This window comes from Protopterus annectens, chromosome 8.part0 (assembly GCF_019279795.1).
Source record: "Protopterus annectens isolate FY-2018-M chromosome 8.part0, PAN1.0, whole genome shotgun sequence".
Lineage (NCBI taxonomy): Eukaryota > Metazoa > Chordata > Ceratodontiformes > Protopteridae > Protopterus > Protopterus annectens.
In genome coordinates, this window is record NC_056741.1 from 835212450 (window position 1) to 835236449 (window position 24000).

General features: G+C 38.7%; 1 protein-coding gene across 1 annotated transcript in view; it reads left to right on the forward strand.

Annotated features, from left to right (window-relative positions):
- PORCN (porcupine O-acyltransferase) overlaps positions 1–24000 on the forward strand; it is a 279229-nt gene that overhangs the window by 91082 nt on the left and 164147 nt on the right. The window contains exon 5 of the mRNA XM_044079316.1: positions 9315–9496. Within this exon, the coding sequence (XP_043935251.1) occupies positions 9315–9496 (182 nt within the window). The remainder of the gene's footprint in view (positions 1–9314; positions 9497–24000) is intronic.

A 24000-nucleotide genomic window follows, 5' to 3' on the forward strand; every position in this document is an offset into this window, starting at 1 on the left:
TATATATATAGATATATATATATATAGATATATATATAGATATATAGATATATATATATATATATATATATATATATATATATATATATATATATAAAATTAACAACAAAAAGTGCTTACATTAAGGTTGTGAATAATCTAGATGTTATAAATTTGCAGATGTGAGATGAATACTTTGATAATAAGAAGATGTAACACTAGAGTTCTAAGGAAATGGGAAGAGTGTATTCAATATAGATATATATTTTCTAGCAGTTTAGCTTGGAAGGTATCCAGTGTTATTTGAAAATGTATTTCTCTGGGTAGTGTATTCCATGTTGCTAGCCTGGGTTTGTAAAGGCCTTTTCCTGTAGTAGTGCCAATACGTGTCCTCATTAGGTAGGAGAGAATGAAGGAGGGGAATGATGAAACAGTGAGAGCTGGTAAGACTTTTGAAGGAGTTTACTGCAGAGGGTTTGGCAGGGTTGTAAGGCTTTAATCAGTGTTGTTATATAGGGTTAAGGAGGGTGAGTATTTCCAAAGCATTTGCAGGATGTAAACTAATAAAAATAATAATTTTAAGGAGACTGTATGAAAAAAAGAGAGGTAGTTATGGCTGTGATGTCATAAGACCTGGAATTCCAGACAGCTAGGACAGGTTAGAGAATGATTTTTCAGAGGTAGATTATCAAAAGTGAGGTCTGCAGAAGGTGTGGCTACTGGATAACCATAATCTAATTGGGTAGTTTGCTGAAATGTGAAGGAGTTTCATAGCAAGTGTTTTACAAACTTCTGAATAACAACTTTTGTCTAAGGAAGCTAAAGAGAAGAGTGGCTTTTTCAATGAGTGACAGTGTCTTTGTTGCTCAGAAATGCGAGTGATGCCAGAGGATCTGCAAGAGTAACCAATCTACAGATTTTGTGCAAGGTTTTTCTAAGGTGATTGTATTCTGAGAGCTGACTAGTATTACAATGAGAAGTGTGCCCTTGAATTTGGTTAATATCATATGGTTTGCTGTAATGGAATTTATATCAGTAGGAAGAAGCCTGGTGATTTTGTGTGCATGTTTGAGTTGTGCTAGGGCTTTGTGTTTTAAATGTAGACTCAATGTGGGTATGTAAGGTGAGAGACTGGTTAAGGTTAATGCCTAGAAATATGTAGCTGTGAACAGGTGTGATGTTATTACACCAGGATCAATGATGTAAAGGGTAGAACAGGGTTAATATTTGTGAAATGCCCAATAAAATGGTGTTTGTTTTGAAAGCAAAGTTTTATGACCAGGTAAGTAGTCTAGTCAAGTGACCCTTTTCAACCATAACCCAGGTACTGAGGAGCAAAATTCATACCACAATAAAAAAAACTGCTACAAAGGTGAAAGTGCATTATATGGTAGTAGAAATGCATATCAAAAGTAAGTACACATAGAAAAGAGTTGTCAAGAAACAACAATCATCTCAATTATTTCAAGCAGTGTGGAAATAGGTACACTATTTAAATTATTTACAGGGTGGAGTTTGCTTATTAGATTGATACCTGTGATGTCTGTGCCCTGGCCCAGCAATCAAGGAGCCTTAATCCTCACCACTAACACCAGAGAAGGGTGTCTCATATAGGAAAAAAGGATACAAATACACACAGTAAAGTGCAATTTCCCTTAAGAGCACACAGAGATCACAGTCAGTCTGAGGCTGGTTGCTCCCTTGCTCTCCAGGTCCCCAATAAGACTCCCCACTGGCACAGCTATAGGGTCCAGATCTCAGCCTAGCTGGCAAGCTAACCTCCAGTACCCTCTCTGTCCAACCAGTGCTTCATTTCCCTGCCCAAGTAGCTGACACACACGCACACACACTTTGAGATAAGTATTTATACAACTTTACAAACACTCCTGGGAAAGGCTGACACAGATTCTCCATCTGTGCCCCTATACCCAGACTATACGGTAGTAATTCCTGCCACTGCCAGCTAATAATTATCAGTTACCCAAAGGCCCTTACAAGAGTGTCCAATTATTACTGTACAATATTATTATCCAATTGCTAAGTGTGACTAAACAGTCTTAAGGCTTATTAGAGTGGCTTTGTACAATAAACTCTATAAATATGCAATGTACTGTAGAGCTTAACTTATCTCTACATAAACCAGCCACAGTTGAAAAGGGTTTAAAAACATTTAATAATAAATACTAAAAACACAAGACAATACTGCTACACCACAGTGCCATTCAAGAGTTCAGAGATCACACAAAGTTAAAATAATTCAGTAGTACAGTTCTGACATATCAGAAAAACACTTAGACTAATCTTTATAATTCCTGTCTACTTCTAGGAGAAAACACAGTTCTAACATACTGCTTACATAAAGAGAGCATAAGGCAGAGCTGATGAGTTGAATGTCCGAGATCAAAATGCTTACAGTCTCTCTGAGCAATAGTTTTTAAAATCACTAACAAACATTTCTGCTGCGCTCTTCCAGATTACATCATTTTGACACTTAGGTTTTCCCAGTATACACATTACGTCATTTTGACACTTAGCCTGGAGTTCCCGGCCAACAGGCTACATTATAGAACAACACCTGCTCAGCAAGCTACAACAATAAAAGACGTTTCACATGTATACTCTAGTAATTATTCCTTGAGTTAAAGCAATATTAAGAATGTGTTCAGCTAGCCTATTTGGCACCAGTATCTAGATCAAAGGACAGATTTGAAATAATTTTAACTTCAAAAGAAAGATTTGAAATGCTTGACTTAGTTTTCCTTACAGCAGATGGCAATGTTGCTACACTCTTGAAGTTCAACATTTTACAGTGTTTTCTTTCATTTAAGAAACAAGCCTGTATTTTGCATTTATAGTTACAAATGCCAGAATTATGTATCAAATTCTATTTGGCTGGGCTGGCAGCCTTCACCCATCTCTACCCAATCTTCACAATACCTATATGTAGTACTTGTAAATATTTCAGTTAAAGTATGTCTACAAGCCCACAACAACGTATTCAGTGCCAAGAAAGCACTTGTAGGAAGTTTTTTATAGCAGTTTAGCCTTGAAGCCATTCAAGGTTTGACAGTGTATTTATATGGGTAGTTAATTCCATGTTGCTAGCCTGGGTTTAGTGAAGGCCCTTTCCCTTATGGTAGTGCAACACATGATGTCATCAAATTAATGACATCATTTTGATTTTGTCTCAATGAGTATGATGGTTCTCTTATCTGTAAGGTTGATTTTAATGGGTGGGCATTGACCCAGCATGATACTTTTTTAACAACTGAGTATCGAATAGGATGGTAGCTGGTATAGTAACTGGTAGGCAATGAAAGTTTTCTACAGATCACAGTGATGAGTATACTCGTAGGCTAGAACTACAAAACACAAAACAGATTTTCTTTTTCAGTACCTGTAATGTTTCTCTGTTGGTGCTTTAGTGAAGTACTATAAACAGTAGGATATATTCAATTCTGGAAATGAAGACATTGCTAGCTAAAGGTTTACCTAACAGCTAATGAAAGTAGGTGTAAAATTTATAGCAAAGTTTCAGTTGTAAAAGTGTTTTGTTGATTGTATCTTCCATATGCACTGAGAATATCAAGACAGGGTCAAGGATGGCTCAAAGATATATTTTTGCTATGTAACACTAGGTATTTTATTTATTTATTTATTTATTTTTAATTTGGTTTTAAAACAATAGATAAACAAATCAATTATAAAGCAAACAAATAACTATTTATATAGATCCACAGCTGAAGTTATACATAACAGCAATTAATATTTTTTTCAGCAAGTCTTTAAGTTTAAGCCAAGATTGATATGAATGTGTAATATTAGAAGTTCTCATCTTTACAGTATGCAATTCACTACTGCAAACAATTTTGCCATACTAATAAAATCAACAAGTAGTGGGCATTTACTTTTTCAATTTTTAGTAATTACTTTTATGGCTATAGCAAGAATAGACCAAAGAAAAGGCATTTGGGTTTTTGGAATTATCTCAGGAATCCGAGCATTAAGTAAAACTAAAGATTTAGAAATATTACGTTAGTCTGACCACAGAGCTTGAATGAAATTAATTGCTTTCAAGAAAAGGTGAGATGACTTCACATTTATATACCATATGCACCCCAATCAGCTATTATTTCAGAATCACATTTCCAGCATTTCATTCCATTTAATGATTCAGTAAGCACTGCTTGTATAAGATGTTTAATATAAAGCAGACTCTCATTTTTTAAAGGACACCTAGCATTAAAAGAGTGACAGTTATGTGCGATTCAAGTGTGAATATTATTCTAATTGTTTGATATCATTCCAGTAGTAACTTTTATAACTTTTATATTTGTAAAAAAATATATTTTTTATACTTTGCATATAACATAACATGTCTGGGTGCTATTGCAAGTCAAGTATACCATCAATAACACACTACTGGACCATTTTAAGAACCCAGAATATAATGTGCCTCTTAAGCGTCATTTGCTGCATCTTGTAATGTATTTAAAAGTACATTACTCAACTATGCCAAGATATCAGAAAATGTGCCACCTAACATAAATATTATTGTAATAATGATTAAGTTTAATAAAATTAATAGTTTATGCTTTAACTCTAAATGAAAGTAAGTGGTTCTAATTTCACATATAGCTAAAAGAATCAAAATCTAACATTTTAAAAAGGAAACTAGTAACCATTTGAATAAGGAAATAAATAAATAAATGATTTACCTTGCAAAAATATAATATTCAGCACCTGTTCATAAGTATTCAATCACTTCTTCAGATTAATAAGAATTCATAACCATGAAATACATTGGTTTTCATTTGTCCTTAAGTTTTTTACTGTTTTTGTCTTTTATTAACCAACCATCTTTTGTAGCATTTCTCTTTAAAGTGGTTGACCGATTCCAATCCATTTCTTCTGTTTTTTCTAGGATTTTATTTTTCTGTACAAAGCCTATTGCATTTTACAAGGTGTTAAATATCTCCTTTCCTTCTGGAAGGTGAATCCTTATTTTTGCTGGAAACACACTTTGTGCTTTAATATTGTTTTTCTTTAAGCTTTTAACAAGTAGCACATATGCTTTTCTCTTTGACATCGCTAATGTCGAATAGCCATTGTCAGATCTTATAGTATTTTCATTAATTTTAACTGGACAATTAATTCATGCAGCTTTTAAGACTAAATCCTTATCTTGACTTGAGAAAAATGTTACGATCACTGACCTTGGTGAAGGTGGATTTTTTTTTTTAAGATGAGTTAGAAAGTGATCAATGTGCCCTTTTGATGCCAAAAAGCTTCAGACGGGTTCAAAGTTTTAGGCAACCAGGTATTAAGGAATTGAATCATACTGTCTACCTTTTCTTTTTCACAAATCCAGTAAATCCTGATGTTGTTTCTTTCTGTTCACAATTCTTCGATTTTTCCCAGAATAAGTTGTTTTGTTTCAGAAGAAATTCAGTGTTCTCATTTTTAAGCAATCTTTCATCCAAATCGGACATTTCCTCTTCTATGCTCCAGATTTGTGATTGTTGTTTAAGATTCACTCAGCACCTCAAGTTGTTTTTTTACATTCCTCTTTAAAGTTGCCTATTTTGCTTTCTAATTTATCTGTCTTTACGGATAACTCACTGATGTTACTTAGAGTCTGTATGTCTTTTTTCATAGTACTGTCCTGTACACTGGGCTTAGAGTGGCTCATTCTGAGACAATTCGTTCTTGTTTTCTTGAAAGGAAAAAGCAATTGAGTTTCAAACTTGTTATTTTTTGTAGTAAAGCTTTCAGCAGATGTTCAAATATAAATCCATCAGGTTTTGAAACATTCTTTTTGATTTTTTTTTAGTAAAAATCCTGTCAGAGATGTTAAAATGAAGCAGAGCGTAGAAACAGTGCCATTAACTGCTAGTCATCTTGGCAACCCCTGGTATACAATTTATTTTGGTTATCCCTTACTGTCATTGGTGGTAGGGAGTGGTGGCCAGTTTTTGAGGAGTAACCAAATAATTTATAGAAGTCATTTTGCAAGGCTGTCTGAAGTTCTTTTGGATGTATATCTAGTTTTGCAACAACAAGGTCATTAGCATAAAGTGTTAGTTTCAGAGAAGGTAGGAATTTGAGCAAAAATACAGGGCCTTGAACTAAACCTTGCTGAGTACCCGAGGAAAAACTGCCTATTCAGGGGATAGGTTCTCTAAAATAGAGAGATGCGATTCTGTTTTTCTCATATAGTTGTGGAATGACCAAAGAGCTTCTTTAGCAAACCTTTTTTATGTCTTTGCAGTTAAGTGGGAGTGGTTGATTTAATCACAGGTCCTCCTACGGTTAATAAATTATATCCATTTAAGCAGGTCTTAGCTATTTTAAAGAAAAGTAATTGGGCTGAATAGCATGTAGTAAGGCAGTGGTAATGTTAAATGTAGGGCAAAAGGCTTACCGAGATTTAATAGGTATGATTGTCATTAATGAGTGTGAAAATTTGCTTACATACTAATTTCTCAAGCATTTTGCTTTGTGCAGTATGGGAGAGATGAGTGGAGCCAAAGGTACTTAGTGGAGATGGGAACTAGAGGTTTTAGACAGCAGGATTGTACTGGAGTGTTCTGTTATGTGGAGGTTATTCCACAGAAGGGGGTCAAGTTAAAATTTTGAGCTAGGGGGTTGGCAATGTATGAAGAGACCTTCTTGAAGAATTTAGGTTGGACAATCATTTCTTTGAGGGGCAGTATTCTGTAGCTCTGTATGGAGTTTGTGAACAGAGTTACAAATTATTTAAACTGGATTTTTGTTCATTAGTGTATTGATCTGGGAAATTGGCTAGATAGGAGGGGAGAATAAGTGAAATGAAGAAGTTGCTTAACATGTAAGAATACTGGAATGAGAACGTTTTGTATTATGTCATTAGTAGTCCTACAGTGTATGAATTAGAATTGCAGAATTTGTTTAATTTCTGACCAGTCTGATTTGGATTTTTTTTAAGGAAAGATATTTTTATATTTAATGGTATGTGTATTTACCTGCTCTGGTTGCTATTTTAGCATCACTTCTTAGACAGTTTTGGCAGTCTGTAGAAGATTACTTTCCAAAGAGGCAAACAGCATCTTTGGTGCATAGTATAGTTGTCTGTAATTAGGTTTTGTTGGTTACAATCCACTTGTTTTGGTTTTGCTGTTTACAGTGACTTAGTTTGGTTTGTTGATTACAATGCACATTAACCTTTTTGTTGGTATAGTTGTCTGAAGTGTTTGTTTACCAGGAACATTTAGTACTTCTGATGAGTAACAGTTTAATTGTGCATGGAGTATTGTGATTATGCTCCAAAATCTGGAGTGTGTCACCTGATTTTAACATCACTTAGAGGTGCTTAACAAGACCTTGTTAATGGCACCCAGGCACAGTTATGATTAGGAGTCTCATTAGGGGCTACAGACATTGCCAGGTGGCAGAAAAGACTGGAAGAATATAATATGGCTTTTAACAGCTGTTAAGACACTTTGTTTTGCCATACCTTCTGTGTGTAAGTGTGGTAGGATGAAGTGTCTAGCAGCTTTTAAAGTCATTACTTCTACAGAGTGAGACTTTATTTCTTCGAGTTGTTTGTTTAACCACAGCAGTAATGTACATAGAAGTCAGGGTTATAACTGCATGGGCACCGCACTGGGGGGCACAAGAGGTCTGAAAAAAAGGTTGTGTGACCGTCGTTTGTATGTATGGTTTTGTACTTTAGTTTGTTAAGCTAATTATGCGGTTTCTTGTACATACTTCATTTCTAATGCTTTATATTTTGATTATGAGAGATGCATTGTTCATTATGGTCCTGGACTAAGCATATGTCTTTAAAATGAAGTTCATTTTACAGCTCCAACCAGAGTATGAAATGGCTTCTTGGTGGTTACAGCCATCTAAAGACTTGAAATGAGGTACTTTTTAAAAGTCATTCTTGGAGCAAACGTAGAATAGCTAGAGTATGATGCCAGAGTTTTTAGAGAAAAAAATGGCACAAAATGGAAGAATTCACTGGCTACAATTTTATGAAGTTTTAATGTACATTCTGATTAAGTATGTTATTGTTTGGTTGGGGTGTAGTAAGTTTAGTGGAAAGGCTGACCTGTTGACTTGGTGAATTTTTAAACTGATGGAACTGAAGCACCCAGAGTACATGTCTCAGTCTGCTATTGACATGATCTCCTTTCTTATTAAGTAACTTCTGCTTTGTCATTTATCTTTATTTAAAGAAAGGAGTGATTGTGATTGTAGGGAAACCCAGAAGGCTGCTAAGTGTATGACTGCAGTAGTTGATGTTTTCAAACCCATGCCAGGTGCTTATTCTTATTTCCCAGTGAATCATGTTTTTCCTTAGGTTTCTGCATGTGAATGATTGATAGAATTTATTAATTAATTTATTTTATTTTACATTTGTTGACCAGGAGTGTCCGGCTGAGCTATTGTTCTTTTTCAGTGGAGGCCCGGGGAGAAAAGCTCCAAAGATATATAACGCAATAAAAATAGCAATACAGATAACTTTCAATGAAAATAGCAACAGAGAATTTTGGTAGTTAAAATATGTAAACTACATACATGCATATTGTTGACAGATAAAACAGTGCTAGACAGAATAATTAATAACAGAAGCTAGTCTGACATCTGAAAAATATTTCTGCTGAATAAATACAGTAAAAGGTGTGTGTGTGTGTGTGTGTGTGTGTGTGTGTGTGTGTGTGTGTGTGTGTGTGTGTGTGTGTGTGTGTGCGCGTGTGCGTGTGTGTGTGTGTGTGAAGCACCATGTATGGAGCCCAGAATTTGTGTGTTCAGCAGCCTCTCCATGTATGACTGACAGTCCTTGCTGTTAAAATGGGTTGCTTTTCCAAATGTGGATACTCTACGTGTATGAATTTAATCTTGCTTTATGTGGCAGAAAGCATTTAGAAATTAATTAAATATACTGAAATTCTCAACTTAATGATAGGCATTTTCAGTTAAATAAAATGGAAAGATTAGACATCTTTGCTTGCTGTCCCACTGTTTAACATTAAATTGAATGTAGTCTGATGATTAACAGGTGTCGATTACACTTCCAGGTAATGACATTATGTCCTAAAGTTATGAATTAGGTTCCATAGTTTGGCAGTAGAACCAAGAGTTTCATTTTTTAGTGTCCAATAAATGTCTGACAGGCTATAACCTGCAGCACAATAGTATGTATGTTCATATTATTAGAAAATTTAGAAAACGTGCACCCAACACATAACCTTGAACAGGGCTGTCATCACTGTCAGTTAAATGTTACGTCAATTGTTAACAGTGTTGAGTAGTCTAAAGTAATAAATTGAATCACTTCTTTCCATCAGGGGCACAGATGATTGTGGCGATGAAAGCCATCTCCTTGGGGTTTGATCTTGACCGTGGTGTTCTTCTTACTGTTCCATCACCAGTGGCATTCATGGGCTACATCTATTTTGTGGGAACTGTGATATTTGGCCCCTGGATCAGCTTCAGCAGTTACCTTCAGGCTGTGGAGAGCAGGAAGATGGTGAGCCTATTGCTGTGGTAATGTTACTCTCTGTTTGCATATGTTAAGGCAGTTTTTATTTATTTATTCATTTATTCATAAATGCCTTCTATTGCCCCATCTCATATTACTCATGTGTACTAACTCTTTCTTTAACCTTGGTGCTGCTCCTAACAACAACCCTAATCCTAAATGGTGAATTGTGAAAAATCCTTTCCCTGAAAGTATCACAACATAAGATACTAGGGCACTCTTTCCAGACATAACACACATGCACAGCACTAATTCTACCCCTTACATAACCCCTTTATTAACTCTAATCTGTAAACACTCACATACACACTCCTATCCCTAATGTCAAAAGTTTTGGTGCATCCAGAAGTTTTGGCATTAGTGAACAGCTCCACTTACCTACACACAAGCAAACTTCACACATCATGTGGAAATGTTGATGTTTCCAACATTAACATTTCTGTTATTTGGTAATGCACACTTTCAAGGAAAAAAAAAGGGTCTATATTAAAAACCCGAAAACCCTTTTGAGCGAATACGACAACAGTGACACGTATAGGCCGAACCCCCTAAACCGCGAAATTTAAAATCTCGAATCGTCATAGTCGGCCAACCCCACCGCCCACTACATACTACCTACCCAAACATAAATAAACCACATACATACACTAACCAAACCCTACTTCTAACCCTGCACTAAACCTTACATACATTATCTATCTATCTATGCACTTACCTTAACCCACACCCTAACTCTAAGGTCCGTAACTATCGCGCACTTACCCTACGGAGATATAACCAAACAAAACAAATAATCCACACACATACATTTAACAAAACCCTACTTCTAACCCTACACTAAACCTTACATACATTATCTATCGGTCTATCTATCTATCTATGCACTTACCTTAACCCGCACCCTAACCCTAAGGTCCGTAACTATCGCACACTTGCCTTACAGAGCTGTACCGCAAATGGGCCAACCATGACAAATCGACATTTCGAATTTTGTGATTTTGGATGTTCGCTGTTTCCGTAGTTCACACAATATGTGTTGCTCTTTTCCGATTCGCTCAAACGGATCTTCAGGCTTCTAATATAGACCAAAAAAAACATTAGTTCAGTTTGTCAGCATTAAATAACTCGACAAAGGGAACTATAATTGTGTGTGTGTGTGTGTGTGTGTGTGTGTGTGTGTGTGTGTGTGTGTGTGTGTGTGTGTGTGTGTGTGTGTGTGTGTGTGTGCATATATACTCCCAGATTTACATACTTGTATGTATATACACACACAAATAGAAATATATTGCTAATACCATAATAAAAATGGTATTATTGTTTTTTAGAAGAATTGGATCTATGTCAGTTGGTTGTGTTTGAAATGACCACTCTCTGTAGAAGTGCATGGGACACAGGTAGCTGAATATCAATTGTAACAAAAATCAGAGTGTTGGCCTTCTCACTGAGATAACTTAGGAAAATCAGGATCGACTCTAAAATTCACAACTGGTGTTTTAACAATGCTCATGGATCAGATTTATATAAAAAAGACAATAATGTAGCTTGCACCATGAGATCCAGTTCTGCCATAGCTCTGTCTGCATAATGCAACCGCATACTGCAAACTGTATTAGCCACTCAGATGTATCATAAATTGGGATGCCATAGCAGAGAACTCTTCTTACATAGTCTAGCCAGCTCCACTATTAAAACTATACCAGGACAGCTGTGTTGTGCCACACAGGCTGTACAATTAAATCCCTCCTTTTCTGTTCCACCCTTGATGCAGGACAACATTATGGTTATAGTCAAGTAATAAGTTCATGCCTTGGCTTACCCCCTCACTTGCTATAATGACACTCGCACCACAGTGTTATGTGCTGTTACATTTATTCTTTTGCCTAAGCTAGAGGTAATTCTCCAAAGGATCAGACTGCACACCTGCCACCAAGATGAATGAGTAGGCATCAGCTGCTGAGTTACACCCCTCCTCAATAGCTACTCCAGCTCCCAGAAAGCTAGTTGAACCTAGGATGGGTGGGTCATCATCAAGGCTTTATCCTTGTATGCCATAGTGCCAGCTACAATTCAGTAGTTTTTAATGATTCCCAATACAGGATTGTAATATTAAAAAAAAAAAAAAAAAAACGTGTAGGATGGTTGCTTACAAAGTTGCAACTAATACCAAAGTACTATACAGTCTAAAGGAAGTGATTGTTCTCATTGTTGCTCTCTCTCTCTCTCTCTCTCTCTCTCTCTTCATATATATATATATATATATATATATATATATATATCTATATAAAAACACACTAATACTTCTTCTGCAGTCATCTCCTCTCTCTGTGGAGTGTGCTCGCTCTGTTTAAATGTCTTGGGCTGCAGGTGCACCCCCACCCTCCAAACTTGAATAAGTACTATTCCTGAAGTGCAATTCAAGTGAAAATATTACAAAGGCTTCTCTGCAAGCACGGCTTTCCTTCAAATTAAATGCAATCTGTTTAAATGTCTTGGGCTGCAGGTGCACCCCCCTCCAAGCTTGAATAAGTACTATTGCTGAAGTGCAATTCCAGTGAAAATATTACAAAGGCTTCTCTGCAAGCACAGCTTTTCTCCAAATTAAACGCAATATAACTTTCAACATATTAAAAACAGAGTTAGAATGTCACACTGAAAAACCAATCAAAAAAAAAACTAAATGAAAACTCCAGCCAATAAAGACTTGATGTTAATGCCTTTATATAGCAAAATGAATCAATCACAAAGGGTAAAGTGCCTCGGGCAAAATGTAGATTCAAAATCCAAATAACCTATTCTTGAGGCACAACACGACAATAAGAAGCTTGACCTTTTATTAGACACACTGAACTGAAGAACAAAAACAATAAAAAATAATAAAATCATCCAGTAAGTGCTTTCACATTCTCTGGAATGCTTCATCAGACTGTTGAGTAAGCTACGCCATTTCTACATTTAAATACCTTTGCTATTGCTTCATCAACCAATCATTATTGTTCCTTACTTAATGACATCAGTGCTTAATTAATTAAAAAGTTGCTAGCTGAAACCTATATGATTCTTTATATTAAAAACAAATACTTACTCTATGATAGATGCATCAACCTCATACAGCCTAAAAACATATAAACATATCTCAAACTGTATATTCCACTATTTAAAAAAACATATGCTCATGTATAATTGGTACACCTTGTTTGCTGTAGCATAGACTAGATCCAGGCCTGCTGAATCTAGCTTTGTTTGTATGCTTGTTGTTTGTTTGCTTGTTATTTCCCTGAAACGCTAATTCCACCTAAAACGTGGCTTTTCAGCGCTTCTGTGGATCCCTAGTGATATCTGCATTGCTTACTGTATTTATTTCCTTGTTTCTCTTGAAAGAAAGTTACTGTTTGTTGTTTTTGCATTTAAGTTACCTGTAACACATTGCATTTAAGTTACCTGGCACTTGCTCACTAAAGCAATTATATAAGTCAGCACTAAAAATTAAAAGCACTACACCCTCACAAACTCCACTTGAGTACCTTGTTCCCCATTGGCCCTTTTTTCAATTATAAAGGAATTCCCAATACTATTCTAGCATGTCCAAAGGTCAGTTGTCAATCTCCTCTCTGGTCCAGCTGGTGAATCTGGGAATCTTGAGGCAATGTTACAACTGCCTCATGTACACAGACAACCCTCTCCTCCTCCCAACAAATTCCAACACATGTGAGAGATGCAACCATATAGCCAAACTGGAGGCTAAGCTCTCTCAACTCAGTACTGGCGTAACCAGTCAGGAGGAGAAGGAAACCACACTCACTACAATTCCAGTCTCACATAGACCTACCACGACAGCAAACCAAACACATAAACACACAAAAACATACTCTGAGGCTCTAAATAAAAATCTGCCTAAGCAGCAGAGACCTCCAAAGCAGACACTCAAGCAACCGCTACCCCAAAACAAAACACGTGCAACACATAGCTCACAAAGCCAGTGTGCCAAACAGTCACAGCCCTTAAGGCTAAACAACACACCTGATACACTTGTAATAGGTGACTCTATCATCAGGCACACTGACGTCCTGCTCACCAGGCTGAACAAGGAGAAGGTCACAGTGAGCTGCCTGTCGGGCACTAGGATCCACCACATAACACAAGCACTCAGGTCACTCCAAGGCAAGTACAAATATGACTCAGTCATTGTCCATGCTGGTGTGAATGACCTGAGATGTACCTCCCTGGACTACATGAAAAGAGACATAGAGGAGCTCTCTGAGCATGTAGCCCAGGCCGGTATGACCCTGACCTTGAGTAGCATCTTACCCTCACCAAGAATGATGCCAAAATATGAAGACAAGATGATCAATTTCAACAATTGGCTTAAGTATTGGTGTCATTCAAAGGGGATCCAATGCCTGTCAGCCTGGGATGACATGCTCGACAAGCCACAATGCTTCGCTAGGGATGGTTTGCACCTGTCACCCCTGGGCTTTCAGATATTGGCAAAGGCTCTTGATACCCCCATAGTGCCTTTTTTAGGCAAGGCTCAAAAGACAAATGCACCTCCATAGGTATCACAAGGGATAAGAAACTAACAGTAATGCTACTCAACGCCAGAAGTCTAAACCTCAAGATGCACGCACTAAAACTCTCCTTAGCATGGAGAACATTGATATCTGTGCAGTAAAAGAAACCTGGTTCAAGGCTCCTGAGAGCACCCCAGCACTACCAGGTTATACCTCATACCATGCTTTTTGGCCCCAAAACTTGGACCGAACCACAAAAGGAGGGGGAGTATCAATATTCGTCAAAGATACCCACACCTCCAGGTTGGTGGCACAGCACGAAGCATCAGAGACTATCCATGTGCAACTAACAGTGGGTAAAACTGCCTTCCAGTTTATAGCCTGCTACAGACCACCCTCCCAAACCCAGGAACCCCACTCGGCCTTCCTGAGAACACTGGAAAATATGAAGGTCTCTCCAAACACCATTATATTGGGCGACTTCAACTACCCAAACATAGACTGGGAGCATTACTCTAGCTCCAACACCCTAGCCCAAAGGTTCCTAGAATTTATAAACTCAGATGCTATGGAACAACTTGTTACCACTCCCACAAGAGGGGAAAACATACTGGACCTGATCATCACCAACATGGGGACTCTATGCTCCAGACCAGAAGTGTATCCCTCACTGGTAAGATCAGACCATAAACTAATCTCACTGGATATTCACATCCCGACCCCACCCCTGCCCAGAAACCACAGTGAAAAACTTCTCTAAAGCAAATTTCACACTCCTCAAAACCGAGGTGGAATCCTTCAAAGCCCCCAGGCCTCTGGAAAATACGGCCCAGACTGCAGAATCCTTTATAAATGCATTCTATGAACACCTTCAGGAATGCATGGATCATGCAATCCCAAATAAAACCAAGACCCAATCCTCCAAAGGCAGATGTCCTGTCTGGTGGACCCCAGCCATAAACAAACTATACAATAGAAGGAGGAAGCTACTACATGATAGAGCAAAATCCCAAAAAGGGAAGGCATCTCTGATCAGTATCAGCAAAAAACTATGGGCACTCATAAAATCGTCTAAGGCCAGCTTTGAGAGAAAATTTGCACAGGACACTAAGGATAATCACAAGGCTTTCTTTAGTTATGTTAGGAACCTGGGTGGGAATTCCCAGATATGCTCAGAATTAGTCCAAAATGACAAAAAATACACCAAACCCACAGACATTGCCAACATCCTAGCTGACAGGTTCAGCGCAAACTTCCCCACCAAAAGGACAAATATCTATCCAGCCAGAGTGCTGCCCCCCCGCCTGCTGACATCTCAGATGCTCAGGTAAGAGCCGCCCTCTCCAAAGCAAAAAAATACAGCATCAATGGGACCAGACGGTGTCCCGGGCTGTGTCCTACATGAACTCCAAGAAGAGCTAAACCCAAACATAAAACTACTGTTTAATCTCAGCCTTACTACAGGATATGTACCCAAAGAGTGGCGTACAGCAACATTGGTCCCTCTCCACAAAGGTGGTTCCTCAACGGATCCTGGAAACTATCGCCCCATAAGCCTGACTAGCTTGGTCTGCAAAGCTGTGGAAATGATCATCATGGGACCTCATAAATAAAGATATTGGGGACCTACAGACACTGGATCCTACTCAGTTCGGCTTTAAGGGCAGATCCTGCCTCTTAAACCTGGTCGATTTTTTTGAAACCGTCACCAAGGCCATTGACGAGGGGAAGGTGGTCCACACAGCCTACCTGGATCTCGCAAAAGCCTTGGATACAATACCCCACTCGGGCATTATAGATAAGCTCACCAGCTTAAATATAAACCCCTATGTCACTAGATGGGTTGCAAACTGGCTCAAGGACAGAACCCACATGGTTAGAATTGCTGGAGCCATGTCAGACTCCAAACCAGTTACAAGTGGCGTCCCACAAGGTTCAGTCCTGGGACCTCTCTTGTTCAGTATATATTTCTTGGAGGTACAGGCCAACACGGAAGGACTGTGGCTGACCAAGTTCGCAGATGACTGCAAACTGGGCACCATAATCGACTCTCCAGCTGACACAAGCATCCTCCAAAAGGGCCTCATAGAAACAGACAACTGGTGCCAGAGCCATGGCCTCAAGCTAAACACCAAAAAGTGTATAGTCATCCCATTTGGCGAAAACAAAGTGCCCACAAATTACCACATAGGTGGTAATCCATTAAGTACAGAAGAAGTAATTAGGGATCTGGGGACCCAAGTTGATAGCAATCTCTCATTTGACAACCACGTGGCCAAAGTGGTTAGAAAAACATTTTATATAGCCCACCTAATCATGAAGGGATTCACATCTAGATCAGGGGAGGTCATCATGCCTCTCTACTCATTCCTCATCAGGTCCATAATTGAGTACGATGCCCCTTTTTTGGATGTACCTTACCAGACACCTGCAGCAACTGGAAAGACCCCAAAAGTACCTCACCAAGAGGATCAAAGGGCTCAAACAGATGCCATATGCTGCCTGGTTAAAAAAACTCCAGCTCTACTCAGTGGCATACCGCCTGCTCAGAGGCAATCTGTGTCTGATGTATAAAGCCATGTCCAACCCGAATTAATGGACATGCTGCACCTCAGAAAATCCAAATCCCATCGAAGCTAACGACTCGAGAGACTTGAACCTCAGCACTGAAATAAATAGGACATGCTGGAGGGACAGATTCATAACCCAGAGGCTCCCTTCACTCTGGAATAAAATCCCAGTCCAGGTTAGGCAGAGTCCCTTATTGACTCTCTTCAAGAGGAATCTTGATGAGTGGATGGGAGATCGTAGGTTTACCCCGGGTATCACTTCTGTGCCACTGTTAGACAGAGGCACAGTATACTAACCTCGAAAAAGGGCATAGCTCAATTAATTTAAAATGGGTGGCGAAAGCCAAACACACTCTGGCTAGGCTTATAAATGCCCTAGGGCAGATAGGTTTATTTATAGATTCATAGGTTCATACTAGGCTATCATTGCATGTATACTATAAAAATATAATATAAAAATATAGAATGTGTCCAATACAAAACACGTTGTTTATTAATAAATTTGTGAGCCATCTTAAAGAATGCTAGACCAATGACATATATATTGTCCCTTGCTATCAAGAATGGTTTCATGGATACCCTATCTGCTTGTAGCCTCATAATCCACCTTGTCTCTCTTTGTTCAGTGTAGTTTCTATGATCGCCTAGCCTAATGTTCTTGTATACAAACTCAATCACAGTAAATTTAAAACCATGTGTACTACCTTAATTTATAACATGTCTAGCTAGGGCATTGCTGTCATCTTCCCCGTTTATACCATAGACATGTTCTCTAACTCTTTCTCAAAGGGTCCTATTTCTCTTTCCTACATAAAAATGACTACATTTTGTGCAGACCGCTAGGTATATTAAAGCACGTGACTTGCAGTCTGCATAAATCAAAAAATTATATGGTCTTCCACTGTCAGGGAGGATAAAGCTATTGCTATTAGACATGTAACTTCACTGGTTACATGTCCTACAAGCATAGGTCCCTTTTCTATCAGATGTTAACACTAATTTATTATTTCTCTCATAACATAATAGTCGTTTAAGTGATTTTGTATTCTTGTAAGTGAATCTAGGTTTATCTCCCACAAGCTGCTGTATATCATCATCTATTGCGAGAATATTCCAGTTTCTGTGGGAGATCTCCCTGATTTTTTTTATTATTATTTGTATACGGTATCACTGGCTGTTGTGGCCTGGACAAGACTCTTATTTCATTTTGATGATCTATTTGTCTACCTCTGTATATGTAGGGTTTTCCACTTACCCTCATATCTACAACCTCCTCCTGATGCAAAACCATTCTTTCTTCTAACATATATCCTCTCTCTTTGAATTCATTAGATAAGGTCTCTATAGTTCCCTAAAACCTAGGCTCATCTGTGGTAAGTCTAGAGACCCTAAAGTAATTGGCCCTTTACTATATTGTGATAAATATGTGGGGGGGTGCATACTAGTGCGATGTAGCAAGGAATTTCTTCTATATTCTTTTCTGAATAATTGTGTTTGTATAGTGCTGCCTTGTTTCAGTAGTATGACATCCAAAAATTCAAATTCTTATATTGGCCATTTCCCTGTAAAAGACAGGAAACTTGTGGTGCCATTAATATATTGAATGAACTCTCTTAATGTCTGCTCATCACCTTTCCATATTAAATAAACATCACCAACAAACCTTTTATATAATAATATATATTCATCTCATAATGTAGGCTACGAATAATATAGGTGTATTGCCAATATGCCATGACTGTTTGCATACGAGTTCGCACAAGGAGTGCCCATTGCCACTCCTTTCTGTTGGATAAAGTATTGATGGTTAATTCTTTTATATACTGAGGTTTTTTTGTTTAAAGCATGCACACTTGCAGAGGCCTGTATAGCTAGCCCAGTTTTCCTAACTCCAATCCTTTAAGACCCCATTTCAGACTCTAGTTGATGACACACTGCTGGTTTCTGTACCTCTCTGAGTAGCAAGGCAAAATTTTAAAATTTTATCTATGGCTTTTACATCCAACTGTGCTTTTTTCCCCAGTTTCATCTGTGACCAGTCAATATTAAACTATTTTTGTATGGCAGTAGCTATCCACTTCCAAACTAAACTACACTACCCCAGAATTAGTAACACCAGAAATAATTAACCTGTTCTAGTTTAGTTCCCCCTTGAACTGTACTGCCATGTTCTTAACTGCAGTTCATCTATTCTCTTGGCACTCTCTCCATATCACTTACCTACAGTTTGAGTCAATTGATTTTGTTTTTGTTTGAATTGCCCATCTTCCAGAATCTGGTTGAGAGACCTGTCAATCACTCCCACAGGACTCCTCCTGCAATTAGTCCCTAACCTCCTCCCCCACTAGGAATGCATAGGACAGAAGTTATAAAGGCCTGTTTTCTCTGTTATCTAATTGTTTTCCAGCCCACAACCCCTCCTAAGAGCAGCTAACAGGTCTCTACCTGCTTTGCTCCCACCCTACCCCCATTTCCCAACCACCCTCAGTGGTCCTTCCTTTATTAGAACAAACCCCTCCCATCATTTTTACCACCAACCACAACACTACTCCCAACTCTAAATCCACCATCTTCCCACTACTAACCCTCATCTTCTGCTAACATGAATAAACATACCATACTTATACTCTTTGCATACCCTCTCCTTCCATATCTTACATCTTACCAAAACTCCATTATACCCCCACTCGACCACTTCCACTGTACAACTATTCACTCCATCACTCATGACTCACCCTCACTCTGCTCCTCTCCCACCAACTCAAGAATCATCCCTATGCATCCCCCACATATTCTATCAACTAAAATACTAAAACTAAATGCATCCCTACAAGTTAACAAAATAACCATCCCACCACATCTGTTACTGACTGCACCCAATCATAAAGTTTCCCTAAAATGCAAACTCTTTCACAAACTGATAAAACTAATAACCTCATGCATATCAAAACTTGCCCTCAGTGGAGACATCCACCCCAACCCTGGCCCCTCCATCTCCAATCCCACTTCTAATAATTAGACTAACAATCACATCTTCCAATTCCCAGCCAGTAGAAAACCAAATGACCTCCTTCTGCTAAGCCTAAATATCAGAAGTATAGCCAACAAAGTCCGCGAACTCCATGCCACCATAGACTTATACTCCCCAGATATAATCATCCTGACAGAAACCTGGCTAAAACCTCACATTACCAGTGAGGAAATCCTCCCTAATGGTTACAACATACTAAGACTAGACCGACTAAACAAGAAAGGAGGTGGTATAGCTGTAATATTTAAACAGCATCTAAACATCCAGATTCTAAATTCATCAGCTCCCCAAATTGCCAATGAAGAAATAATATATGCACACCTGAAAGTAAACCAAAATAAAACCATTCACATAATGAGATGCTACTTCCCACCTGGCCAAAATATCCCACCACTAGAAAACCTCCTTAGCTGGACTACCCACCATCTCCCTCAAGAGACCATAATTTTAGTTGACTTCAGTATTGATTGGCATTCCTGTTGCGGCAACCATCCAACCAGCATCTAAACCTTCATGGCTTCACCCAACTAGTCCAGTCACCAACCAGAATAAAAAAAATTCCAACAAGCACACTACCCTGGCTTGGATACTAGTCAGCAAGATTCCCCAGTCCTATATAGCAGGCTGCCTATCAGATAGCCTCAGTGATCATTCCCCAACATTCCTACACAAAAAACACCTATACCAAGTTAAACCTGTAATCTACCATTAAATACATAAAAAAACTACACTTTAACCCAATCACATTCATCTCATCCCTCAAAGAATGTAACTGGCACCCTCAGCCTAGATGACGCAGTCCAATTTTTCAATACTACCTTCCTAAGCATCCTTAATAACCATGCCCCCATAAGACTTACCAGAACCAAAGCCCAACCCTCCCCATGGTTGCAGAAATCCACTAGGTCAGAAATGAAAAACCGAGATAAAGTCTGGCAACACTGGTGCAAAACCAAAACCCACTCAGCTAGACAGAAATTCCTAGAACTATGCAGTAGAGTCAAAAAGCTAATAAAGGAGGACAAAATCAAATACTACCAGTCTGCCCTCAACTCCTCCCAACACAACCCCAAACAATTCTGGACCTCTATAAACTCCATCCTCCACCCAGGTAAAATCAATACCCCTACACCTAACATTCCTCACTCCTCAGAAAATATTGCTACCTCATTCAACACACACTTCACACAAACCATACTATCACTAGCTAGACAACACAACCCTCCTCTCCTATACCCCACACCTTCACCCAGTAATCTCTCCACATGCTTCTCATTTTCTCCCATTCCTACCTCCAACATAAGAAAACTCATAACTAAACTTAAATCCACAAAATTAGCAGTAGACAACCTCCCAAGTGAATTCCTACAAATTGCAGCTGACGCCCTAGCCTACCCAGTATCCACCTTGATTAACCAATCTCTGTCAGAATGCTACATCCCTACACTATGGAAAATTTCACACATCATTTCCCTTCACAAAGGCAGCCCTCCACAGAACTAACCACCTACCACCCCATAGCGATTTTATCTCCCCTCTCCAAAATACTTGAGAGATGCATTCATTCTCAAATCTCAGACTACCTCCTTACTAACAACCTCCTTTCTAATGCTCAACATGGTTTCCGACCAAACCATAGCACCACCACTGCCTTACTCTCTTTTACTAACACTATCCTTCACCATAAAAACAATGGCCATCTCTCCTCTGCTACTTTCCTAGACCTATCTAAAGCATTTGACATGGTCCCACACAAACAACTCCTCTCTGTTTTCAATAACCTATCCTTTCCTCAATCAGTCAAAAACTGGTTTCAAAGTTAGCTGTCTGACCGTCAGCAATCTGTTGTATGGCAAAATGACATATCTCCCTAACTACCTGTCTCTATTGGTGTTCCCCAAGGATCCATCCTTGGACCCCTACTCTTCTCTATTTTCACCAATAATCTAGCCTCTGCCACCAAACATGGCACACTCCTACAATATGCAGATGACTCGACCATCATCTGCTCAGCCCAGTACCTACACGAACTGCAAAAGGTCACACAGGATGCCTTTTCCTCTGTTGAAACTTGGCTATCCGGTGCCCAGTTAATACTCAACCCAAACAAAACTAAACTCCTCATCTTTGAACCCACCAAACATACTCAAAACAACTCTCACTTTAACATCACAGCAAAAGACAACACCACTATCCACCCAACAGATCACACCAAATTGCTAGGAGTTGAAATAGACAGCAATCTCAAATTTGACATTCACATATCTATGACCATAAACAAAATCCACCAAAAACTAGGAGCCTTATACAGAAATAAGCAACTCCTCACCAAAGCAGCTAGGATTTCAGTTGCAAATTCACACCTTATCTCCACCCTACTTTATGCCTCTCCAATATATACCAACCTAAGACAATGCGATCTAAATAAACTCGAGACCTGCTACAACAAAATCGCCAAATTCACCACCGGGGCATCCTACCACAGTCACCACTGTCTCTCACTGACTGAACTAGGCTGGCTAGAACTCACTCACCTCCTTCAATGGTATCAACTTGCACTCTCCCACAAACTGGTTAACCATCCTCTAAAGGTCCCATCCCTCCAGTATCTACTCCAACCCTATCTCACCACCAGACTACTATGATCCAGCAACAAAAATCAATTACAGGTTACTAGAGCCAATAACACTGCTGGAGAAGCACTATTCTCCAGCGCTATAGCCAAATTATGGAACACCCTCCCCCCTCACAATAACCTCTGTGCCATCATGCACCCACTTCAAAGCTTTACTTAAAGCGCAACTAAAACATGCTGGCTATGCCCTTGTAACTCTCCCCTCTAACTTCTCCCACTCCATCTACCCTCTACCTCTCTTCCACCCCACAAACTACCTTTGATTATAGCAAGCTCTGATACTTCAATGCCTATCTACTTATTATGTGGCAGGAACTTCTTATTGTAACAATTGTTAATATCTGCTATGACTTCGTGGATAGAACAGATGGTAGTTATCTACTGAATGTACTATGTTCTTCATCTGTAACAATGTTTGTAATATTTTAATTGCTAGGATTCTTCATCTGTAACTATGTCTGTAATATTTTAATTTGTGGAGCTTTTCTCCCCGGGCCTCTGCTGAAAATGGACCTGCGTCCAGTCGGACATTCCCGGTCAACAAATGTAAATAAATAATAAATAAATATAAAATCATTAATGAACACTGTTACATAAATATTTCTAATTAATTGTAAAAGACTCACTAGATTTATTATGTCATATTTCATGGAGACTGGAAGTATTGTGCACAGTGCTGTCATCTAGGATGTTGTTTTCTAGTTTTTTCCTGTTTTGTCAAACATGCTTTGTGTTCTGTGTATTTACTCAGAGAACAGGTAACTCAGAATAGAGAAAATTAAAGTTGTTTTTAAAACAATGTTTGATTCCAATTTGTATAACCTCAGAGCTGTTATATGGAGAAATCGGGTGGGAGAAACACCCACAGGAAACACAACCTCCTGTAAAATGCATTATTTATTTATTTACTTTTAGGCTTGCTCAGGATGGTAGTGTGCGATGTTTGATGTCTGATGTAGTTGACAGTTGCTTGTTTACATGTTTTCATTACTATTCATTTGAGGTCAATGAAAGGATAACATATGGATCATTATTTATATGAATCGATTTAATTTTCCAGCAGAAAGGCATAATTGCATATAAAGCAAGCAAAGTGCATTATTTTATTCTTATTTTTTTATTCTGGTATCCCTTCTGATTGTCAAGCTTCACTCCTGGCATGCTCTGCTGGCCCTTTCTTTCCTCCAAGGCTGAGGGCTCAGCTTTGAGTTTTCTATTTCTTTCATCCCTAGGAGTGAGGGTTGAGCTACCAGGAATAACGCAATCATCCTGAAGGAGACCATGACTTTTTGTAGCCCTAATACCCCTCCCTCTACATAGTAATAATTCTCTCTGTGAGGTGAGGCTGGCAATGAGGAGTAGCTAAAGCCTGTGCCCCACCCCTAGGCCATCTGGGCAGCTACAGTCATTCTGTCCTCTTGCCCACTCAGCTTGGCATAATCTCTTGGAGTTCTGGCTTTTGCTAGAACTCTAGCAAAGAAACATCCAGCATGCATGCCTATCCTCCCTGTCAGCACCATCAGACATCCAGGCTGCTAATTGAACTTGGGTTGCCTGCTTTGTAATTGGGGCTTTAGCCTTCTGCAGGCTGGAAATGCACTATGTTTAATGCTTAGATTTGCATCATTCAAATGTATTACACATTCTATTGATTTGGGTTTGATTCTACTTGTATGCTTTGTGACTGAATGGAACCATTTATCCTAATGTTACCTCCAAGGTCACCCTCCGAAAACAGATACTTCTGC